Genomic DNA, 10,935 nt, shown 5'->3' with positions numbered 1-10,935 from the left:
AGAAGTCCCATTTTTTTTTATTTCAATATCTGGAATTTCAGTATCTGAAAGAAGTGACATTCAAGATTATGGTACAATTCTGTTATTTCTGATTCCATTTAAAGTTAAACAAGTACTTTGGTCCTATAGATAACACAATACCTTTGATCACATTTTTTTTTGTTTTTGTATGTCTATTTGTTTGTAGTGGTAAGAGAGAAATATAAACTGTAGCTGAATTCTAAAATTTTGCATATATTTTTCAAACATATAGTAAATACTTTATTTCATTCTTTAGAGATAATGCTCATGAAAATAATCTGTCCATAAAAATCCCCTCAGACTACCTGGTAACATGCCATGACTGTGGAATAAGATTGCATAAGTGGAAGTGTCCCACTCTTGTGGTATATTTTTCATTTGCAAAATGCTGTAGATGATAAGATTGCCTCTATGCTAAGTGTGCTGAACACCAAAATATAAATCATAGTTTGTGGTCTTTATGCAGTACTGGCAAAGGGCAAAGGGACACATGAATTGCTTTTGAAAAAACTTTGAGAAAGAGAATAAGAGGTTACGTTTTTATTTTCAATTTTAAATATGAAATATGATTATCTGAATGTTATCCATATCCATGAAGCATAGCTTTATATGAGCTTTTCTGTATATATATGTATTTGCTTGGACACCCTTGGGTAATGTGATAACAGATGCCAGTATATCACCCAATTTCATCAAAATTAATCTGAGAGGAAAATGATTTGACTACAAGGTACCCATCATGTTGTAGAAACAGCTGTTTTTCCTCTATACTAGAAAAACTAAACGTAAATGGAGTTCATTTATGAGTGGATTTTAAATTTGTAAAAAAAGTGTCAAACCATTTCAGAATGACATGTTCAAGCCCTCAAAAAATAATGAGTACATAGAACTTGTGTCCCATTGCTATTCAAGAAATGTTCCCTTTAAAACCTTTGATAAGCAAGGATGCTGGCTCCCACTAAGATATCCCATTGTGTGAGATATTAATTATGATCTCTTTCTTTTCTGTGTCTCAATGAGGTATGGTATTATGAGCTAAAAAAATATAGCACTGTATTTTTATTGATTGTAAGCATACTGATCCAAGACATTTACAGTAAAAAGAGAATTGAACTTTTGGAAAGAAATATGACTGACATTTGTACAAAATTATTTATTCATTCTTAGTGTAGGACCCTGAAGCAACCTTTTAGTTTTATGTGTGTCTTATACATGTGAATAGGGTATGTATAGATGTGTGCATAAAATTCTTAGGCTTATACTTGTTACAAACACCTATCAGTTAATATATATCTGTGTACTGTACATGTCAGTAAAACATACAAGCTATCAATGTGCTATGAAAGAAGAAGCTGAATATTCTATGAGATGAAATGATGTGGGGTTTCATAATTGAAAATGTGATAAAAATTTGGAATTAAGAGAATTCATGACATAAGCATCTTTTCTCACAGAATCTCCAGGAATGTACTTACAGCATTCTTTTTCAAACAGGCCCTCCTTAAACCATCAACACTGATGCAATCTACATGAAAGAAACCAGGATCCCATAATTCATTAAAATAGAGCACACCAAACGTTAGCATATTTTAATATGAATGTACCTAAAACACGTACATTTTAGGTACAGTTAGGTTATCAATATTACTACTTCTATTGCAAAAGTCAGTAGGATTTCCTGTTACTCCTAGGCTATTTGTATCTCCCAGAATAGGGATTATTTTGACACATTTAATTAATAACCCAAAGCACTTGGCCTCAAATTGATCTTTTTAATGATTCTTGGACAAAGCTCCTTCCATATTTCTTTCCTTCCTTCCTTCCTTCCTGCCTTCCTGCCTTCCTTCTTTCCTTTCTTCCTTCTTTCCTTTCCTTCTTTCTTTCTTCTTTTCTTTCTGTATACCTTCCTTATTTCCTTCCTTCCTCTCTCTCTCTCTCTTAAGTTGGATTTTTCTTCGTGTACCTTGAGGGTGAAAGTCCAAATCAGACATTACCTTTCAACATCCTCAAGCCACTGTCACTAGCAGTGGCTTGCTTAAGTGCGTGCTCCACTTGTACCCGACGCTTGGATTCAAATTCCAAGGCTTCCTGCAGTTTTCTCTTGGCTTTTTTCTCCTTCTTCAGACGCTTTTGCATGGTAGCTAAAACATGAAAAGGTAAATAGTTTGCAAATCATCGGTGAATAGTTTTGATGGATTATACACCACAGATATAGGTACAGATAGATATATAAATGAATATGATTAGCTTCTTTTGGTTCCAATTCTCAATAGATTCAACCAGAGTGTTCAGTCATGCAATTCGCTTTTTTTTGTTTTCATTTTTTCAGTGTGTATGCTTCATAATATATAAACATTTGTATGGCAGTGGTACTAATGGTAGAACATAATTTTCTACTTTCACTAACTCCATGCATTTAATTATAGTATTAAATATCTGATTTTTTTAGATAGAATTATTGAGATCCTGAAACTATTGGTTCACATCAGGGTTATAAGCATACCAACCTTCAGTCTTTCAGAATCAGCTTTTAAGAATTAAGATATTGGGGGAGGAGCCAAGATGGCGGAGAGGAAGGGAGCTCTGTAAACTTTGTCTGCCCCATCTATCAAACTGAGAAGGACATTGCTCTCATCTGCAAGAGTGGAAGGAGAAAATAAAGATTCCAGAAAGAATACAACCTCAAAGATACCTGAGTGAGTGAGTGCAAACTGGGGAGATTGGAAAACGGGCCAGCTGAGATGGGCCGGGAAGGTGGGAGCCCCAGCTCAACAAGTGGCAAGTGCGCAGAGCCCCTGAGAGACAAAGGGAAGAGAAAGAGAAACTGAACATGCTCATAGTACTGTCTCGGAGGAAGAGATAAAGAACTTTTAACCGTGCTCTGAGAGAGAAACTCTCACTCCATATAAAACTGCTGGTAGCCCAAATCCCGAACCCGGGTGGCACAAGGGAAAGAACAGCTTCCAGCACTGTGCCATCAGCGAGGAGCTGGCGGCCTTGGTGGCCCCAGGGGCGCTCACTTTGATCTCGGCCTTGGGAGTGGGAGCACGCACCTCATTCCACAGTGCATCTCACCTCCAACAATTGCCGTGTGAATCCTGAATCCCGGGTGCCAACATGGAAAAAATACCCTCACCCCTACTTGATCCTGGCAAAGAGTTGGTGGCGGTGGAGATCTGGGCTCGATCTTCGGCTGCAGGAGCTCACAGCTCATTTCTGGCAGCGCCTGGTGCCTCCAGCAGCAGCAGCAGCAGCAACAGCGTGAATACCAGCTGGCACCAAGAGAAACTGCTCCCTCCCCCTAGGCGATCACTATCCCGACTTGGGGCTGGGAGTCCACAGAAGTGTATATGAGGACGTGCACTACACCCCCTGCTGCTCACCTCACCTCAGGCAGCACACCTCGCCTCAGACAGGGGCAGCGCAAATCCCTGCCTGAGCCAAGAGAAACTGATCCTTCCCCCTAAGAAGCCGGCTGCCAAAGCAAGTATATCTCATCTGTGGTTGCATAAAGGTGCATGGACTAGGACTCTGAACCAAAGCGAGCCTGGAAAATACAACTTGGCTCAGCTGCAGCACAAGGAGATCAGACTAATTAAGAGTGGCCTACAGTATTAGTTCCAGCAGAGCTTGGCGTGTGGCCATTGTACTCTCTGCAGCAACCAAGGCAGAGCCTCTGAGAGCAGCCCCCTAGACCTACTATACCAAACCACGCCTATCCACAAGGGGGGGCTGCTACTTTTTTCTTCTTTTTTTATGTTGTTGCACTCATTTTTATTATTATTATTACCTTTTTTACTTAAAATTAAAAAAAATTACTCCTTATTTTTCTTTCTCCTTTCTCCCTCTTTTTTTTTTCTCTCCTGCAATCCAGATATATTCTCCTGTATCTCATCCTTATCTCTCCCCTCAACTGGTCATACACTTTTAGACAGTCCATTGTCCTTCATTGTCTCTGACCCCTTTTACTTTTTCCCCTCTTTTAATCTCTTCCTCTCCATTATCATTCCTTACTTTCTCCCTTTTAATTTTCCTGTTTGTTTGATTTGTCTGTGCGTCTGTGTGCTTCTGTTCCCTCTGTGTTTGTCTGTCTGTTTTTCTTCTTAGGGCTACCCCAAGAAACAAGCCAAAATGGGCATGATGGTGAGTTCCAAAATTCACTGAGTAGGGAAATAAAATATTCAAAGGCACAACAAGAGAAACTGAGAGACACTATTAGAAGAATATTTCCTGGAACGACAGGCCCTGGACAGTCAATAAGCCTCCTTTAACAGAGCAATATTAACAGGTTCACAGTGCACAACGAGCTTTCTAAAGCTGAGAAGAGAAAGAAAATTAACAAAAATGGCAAAACGAGGGAACTCTCCTCTAAAGAACCTCCAGGAAATAGTCACAGCAACAGACCAGCTCAAGGCAAATCTAGACAACATACCAGATCAAGAATCTAAAAAACTTGTCAAAAAATTATCGCTGGGGTTGAAAAAAGAATCAAAGAAGCAACTGAGACAATGACTATGAATTTGAAAATAGTTGTGATGAGTAAAAAAAAAGGCTATAGGTGAGGTGAATAATAAAATGGAGGCAGCCACCTCAAGGATTGACAAGACAGAGAGAAGAATAGGCAAATTAGAAGATATAGTTATAGCAAAAGAGGAACCTGAAAAAAAGAGAGAAATTGATCCACGAGCAGGAAAGGAGAATTCCAGACCTGAGTTATACGATCAAATGAAACAACATTGTATCATAGAAATTCCTGAAGAGGAAGACAGAGAGAAAGGTTCTGAAGGGATACTAGATCAAATTATAACTGAGAATTTCCCAAATCTGGGGGAAGAAATAGACATTCAAATTCAAGAGGCACAAAGAACCCCCTTAAGACCTAATTTGAACCGACCTTTGGAACAACATATCATAGTGAAACTGGCAAAATATACAGATAAAGAGAGAATTCTGAAAGCAGCTCGGGATAAAAGGGCCCTAACGTACAAAGGGAAACCTACCAGAGTGGTTACAGACCTATCTGATGAAACTTGGCAGGCCAGGAAGGAATGGCAGGAAATCTTCAATGTGATGAAAAGAAAAAACATGCAGCCAAGAATCCTTTATCCAGCAAGCCTGTCATTCAAAATAGAAGGAGAAATAAAAGTGTTCCCAAATATACAAAAACTGAGAGAATTCATGACCACCAAACCAGCCCTACAGGAAATCCTAAGAGGGACTCTATAAGGGAAATGCTGCAAAGAATACAAAGTACCAGAGACGCCACTATAAACATGAACTCTAGGGAGAACACAATGACTCTAAACCCACATTTCTCAATAATAACACTGAATGTAAATGGACTGAATGCTCCAACCAAAAGACACAAGGTAGCAGAATGGATAAAAAAACAAAATCCATCTATTTGCTGTCTACAAGAGACTCATTTTTGACCGGATAATACCTTCAGGATGGAAGTAAAGGGATGGAGAAATATCTATCATGTGACTGGAAGCCAAAGAAAGGCAGAATAGCCATTCTTACATCAGACAAACAGGACTTTTAAGTAAAGACAGTAACAAGAGATGAAGCAGGACATTATAGAATAATTACAGGGTCTCTCCATCAGGAAGAGCTAACAATTATAAACATCTATGCACCAAATTCGGGAACGCCCAAATACATAAGACAATTAATCACAGACAGAAACAATCTTATTGAGAAGAATGTGCTAATTGCATGGGACTTTAATACTCCACTGACAGCAATGGATAGATCAACCAGACAGAAAATCACTGAAGAAGCAATGGACCTGAACGACATATTGAAACAGATGGAATTGATAGATATATTTAGAATTCTGCATCCTGAAGTTAGGGAATTCACCTTCTTCTCGAGTGCACATGGCACATTCTCCACAATAGATCACATACTGGGGCATAAAGCGACCCTCCATTAGTATAAACGAACAGAGATGATATCATGCACACTTTCAGATCACAATGCTATGAAACTTGATATTAACCATGGTAAATGTCGGGAAAACATCCAAAAATGTGGAGGATAAAAACTACCATACTACAGAATTATTGGGCTACTCAGACAATTAGAGAAGAAATTTTAAAATATATGGAAACAAATGAAAATGAAAATACAACATTCCAAAAACACCATGAGGCAGCAAAGGCAGTCCTAAGAGGAAAGTATATTGCAATCCAGGCCAATTTCAACAAACTAGTAAAAGCGCAAATTTTAAGTCTAATGGAGCACTACTGGAACTATAAGGGAAGTAGCAAGAACACCCCAAACCCAGTAGAAGAAAAGAAATAATAAAGATAGGACAGAAATAAACAATATAGGATCCAAAGAAAAAAAGGCGAGAAGATCAATGAAACCAAGAGTTGGTTCTTTAAAAAAAATAAACAAAATTGATAAACCTCTAGCCAGGCTCCTTAGAAAGAAAAGAGAGCACCCAGATAGACAAAAATCATGAATGAAAAACGATCTATTACAACCAATCCCTTAAAAATACAATCAATTTTACAGATTACTATAAAAAATTATATGCCAACAACCTGGGCAACTTAGAAGAAATGGACAAATTCCTAAATACACATGCACTGCCAAAATTCAAATGGGAAGAGATACAAAGGATGAAGAGACCGATAAGCAGTGAGGAAATCAAATCCATTATCAAAAGTCTCCCAATATATAAGAGCCCAGGGCCAGATGGCTTCCCAGGGGAATTCTACCAGACATTTAAAGCAGAGCTAAGACCCATTTTTTTCAAACTATTCGAAAAAATAGAAATAGAAGGAAAACTTCCAAACACATTCTACGAAGCCAGCATCACCTCGATACCCAAACCAGACAGGGACCCAGCAAAAAAAGATAACTACAAACCAATATCCTTAATGAATACAGATGCAAAAATATGCAACAAGGTACAGCTAATAGAATTCAACAGCATATAAAAAGAATTATCCACCATGATCAAGTGGGATTCATTCCTTGGTTACAGGGCTGGTTCAATATTCACAAATCCATCAATGTGGCCCATCACATTTACAAAAGAAAGGATAAAAGCCATATGATCCTGTCAATAGATGCAGGAAAAGCATTTACCAAAATACAGCACCCTTTCTTAATTAAACCCTTGATAAAGTCGGAATACAAGGAACTTTCCTACACATTATAAAAGCAGTTTATGAAAACCCCGCAGCTAATATCATCCTCATTGGCAAAACCTGAGAGCTTTCCCCCTGAGATCAGGAACACGACAGGGGTGCCCACTCTCACCACTGCTGTTTAACATAGTGCTGGAAGTCCTAGCATCAGCAACCAGACAAAAAAAGGAAACAAAAGGGATCAGAATTGGCAAAGAAGAAGTCAAACATTCACTTTTTGCAGATGACATAATACTCTCCATGGAAAACCCAATCGACTCCACCAGAAGCCTTCTAGAACTTACCAATGAATTCAGTAAAGTTGCAGGGTAAAAAATCAATGTACAGAAATCTGTTGCATTCCTATACACCAAAAACGAAGCAGCAGAAAAGGAAATCAAGAAACTGATCCCATTCACAGTTGCACGAAAAACCTTAAAATATCTAGGAGTAAATCTAACCAAGAGTGTAAAATACCTATATGATGAAAACTATAGAAAACTTATGAAAGAGATTGAAGAAGACACCAAGAAATGGAAAAACATTTCATGCTCATGGATCGGAAGAATAAACATTGTGAAAATGTCATTATTACCCAATGCAATCTACATATTCAATGCAATCCCCATCAAAATTGCACCAACATTCTTCTCAAAGCTAGAACAAATTATTCTCAAATTCGTATGGAACCACAAAAGACCCCGAATAGCCAAAGTAATATTGAAGAAGAAAACCAAAACAGGAAGCATCACAATCCCAGACTTTAGCCTCTACTGCAAAGCTGTCATCATCCAGACAGTATGGTATTGGCACAGAAACAAACAAATAGAGAACCCAGAACTGGGCCCACAGATTTAAGGCCAATTAATTTTTGACAAAGCAGGAAAGAGTATCCAATGGAAAAACAACTGCCTCTTTAGCTGGTGGTGCTGGGAGAACTGTAAGCAACATGCAGAAGAATGAAACTAGACCACTTTCTTACACCAGAAACAAAAATTAACTCAAAATGGCTGAAGGACCTGAATGTGAGACAGGAAACCATCAAAACCCTCGAGGAGGAAGTAGGAAACAACTCCCTTGACCTCAACCTCAGCGATTTCCTACTTGACACATCCCCAAAGCCAAGGGAAATGAAAGCAAAACTGAACACTTGGGAAATCATCAAGATAGAAAGCTTTTGCACTGCAAAGGAAACAATTAAGAAAAATAATAGGCAACCAACGGAATGCGAAAATATAGTTGCAAATGACATATCAGATAAAGGGCTAGTATCCAAAATCTACCAGGAACTCACCAAACTCCACACCCAAAAAACAAATAACGCAGTGAAGAAATGGGCAGAAGGCATGAACAGACACTTCTCCAAAGAGGACATCCAGTTGGCTTACAGGCACATGAAACGATGCTCAACATCACTCATCAACAGGGAAATACAAATCAGAACCACACTGAGATACCACCTCACACCAGTCAGAGTGGCTACAATGAGCAAATCCAGAGATTCTAGATGCTGGCGAGGGTGTGGAGAGACTGGCACCTTCCTACACTGTGGGTGGGAATGTAAACTAGTGCAGCCGCTCTGGAAAACAGTGTGGAAGTTCCTCAAAATGCTTTCAGAACTCCCTTATGACCCAGCAATAGCACTTCTAGGGATTTCCCCAAGGGATACAGAAGTGCTGATGCATAGGAGCACATGTACTGCAATATTCATAGCAGCACAGTCATCAATAGCCAAAACATGGAAAGAAACTAAATGTCCATCACCCGATGAGTGGAACAAGAAGGAGTGGTATATATATACAAAGGAGTATTACATGGCAATGAGAAAGAATGAAATCTGGCCGTTTGTAGGTATGTGGATGGACCTTGAGGGTGTCATGCTAAGCGAAATAAGTCAGGCAGATAAGGACAGATACCATATGTTTGCATTCATACGTCTAAAAGGAGAACAGGAGAACCTAATGGAGGGGGAGGGAAAGAGGGATAGAGAGTTGGGGAGAGAGAGGAATGCAAAAATTGAGAGACTATTGAATACTGAAAAGGAACCTCAGGTTGAAGGGGACGGGGGTGTGGTGGGAAAGAGGTGGTGGTGATGGAGGAGGGTACTTGTGGGGAAGAGTACTGGGTGTTGTATGGAAACCAATTTGACAATAAAATATTAAGTAAGCATTCTCACAAAGAAACCACTTTCGAAACACACACACACACACACACACACACACACACACACACAAAAGAATTAAGATATTGACATTGTGGTGGTAGAAAAACATTCAAGAAACCTTACACAAAATTAAAATATTATGACATTTAAGAAATGTTAAAAGTGCTCACATATAATTAAAAATATTATTAAACTCATTATGACACTAATTTAAGTTTCAATTGTATTCATTTCACAGTTCATTTTATTTAACACAAATGACATTCAGAAAGTTGAAGAGAATCAGTTACCAGGTAAAATTCTGTTTATGTGAGACAATAATTCAGAAGTCTGAAGTAAAAACAAAATTGGAAAACCTGAGAAAATGACACAGAGGAGGTATGGTTTCTGTTATATTTGATGAAAGATTATTAAATGATGTTGAATATAAAAATATTTTACTATTTGAATTAAACTTATCATCATTCATAGAGAGCATTTAACCAATTATTTAAACCAGAAATCTGGCTTTATTCAAATTAACATATAGCTTAATGTCCTTGAAACATAAACTTTTGCTTCCAGTAAAATTATTAGCTCAAAAATATTCTGTATGTTGATTGCCTCGAAATTTGTAATTACATATAGTATAAACAATTTGACAGTAATGAGAGATAGAAGCAGAAAAATGTTCATCTTTAACTCAGAAGGCTGAACTATAGCCTGCATTGTTTCAATTACATATATGCTGTTTGCTTCCCTTAAAAAAATCTTTTTAATGTTTATCTACTTTTGAGAGAGAGACAGAGACAGTGCATGAACAGTGGAGGGACAGAAAGGGAGACACAGAATTGAAGCGGGCTCCAGCCTCCTAGCTGTCAGTACAGAGCCTGATGCGAGACTCGAAGTCACAGACAGTGAGATCCAGACTTGAGCCAAAGTTGGACGCTCAACTGATTTAGCCACCCATGTGCCCCCTGGCTGCTACATTCTTCTTCTTTTTTTTTATAATAGTTTATTGTCAAATTGGTTTCCATATAACACCCAGTGCTTCTCCCCACAAGTGCCCCCCACCATGACCATCACCCCCTACCTTCCTCCCCCTCCCCTTTCAGTCCATGGTTCATCGTCAGTATTCAGTAGTCTCCTTTGATCTGTGTCCCTCACTCTTCCCCGCTCTCTTTCCCCCTTCCTCTCCCCATGGTCCCCTGCCAGGTCTCTCCTGTAAGACCTATGAATGCAAACATATGGTATCTATCCTTCTCTGCCTGACTTATTTCGCATAGTATGATACCCTCAAGGTCCATCCACTCTCCTACAAATGGCCATATTTCATTCTTCCTCATTGCCATATAGTACTCCATTGTATATATATATACCACAATTCTTTTTTTTCCATAATATTTTATTGTCAAATTGTTTTCCATACAACACCCAGTACTCTTCCCCTTAAGTGCCCTCCACCATCACAACCACCTCTTTTCCCCCGTCCCCCTTCCCCTTCAACCCTCAGTTCATTCTCAGCATTCAATAGTCTCTCAAGTTTTGCATCCCTCTCTCTCCCCAACTCTCTCTCCCTCCTCCGCTCCCCCTGGTTCTTCATTAGGTCTCTCCTGTTTTCCTGCT

General features: G+C 38.8%; 1 protein-coding gene across 1 annotated transcript in view; it reads right to left on the bottom strand.

Annotated features, from left to right (window-relative positions):
- Window positions 1-1,469: 1,469 nt before the first annotated feature.
- Window positions 1,470-10,935, bottom strand: part of DACH2 (dachshund family transcription factor 2) — a gene marked incomplete at its 5' end in the record, with an annotated part of 657,629 nt that continues 648,163 nt past the window's right edge. Inside the window, 2 exons of the mRNA XM_029929669.1 lie at window positions 1,470-1,546; window positions 2,016-2,162. Coding sequence (XP_029785529.1) covers window positions 1,470-1,546; window positions 2,016-2,162 — 224 coding nt within the window. The remainder of the gene's footprint in view (window positions 1,547-2,015; window positions 2,163-10,935) is intronic.

The sequence above is a fragment of the Suricata suricatta genome, chromosome X (assembly GCF_006229205.1).
Source record: "Suricata suricatta isolate VVHF042 chromosome X, meerkat_22Aug2017_6uvM2_HiC, whole genome shotgun sequence".
Classification (NCBI taxonomy): Eukaryota; Metazoa; Chordata; class Mammalia; order Carnivora; family Herpestidae; genus Suricata; species Suricata suricatta.
The sequence above is the reverse complement of the archived record's forward strand: the minus strand, read 5'-3'. Positions and strand labels throughout refer to the sequence as shown.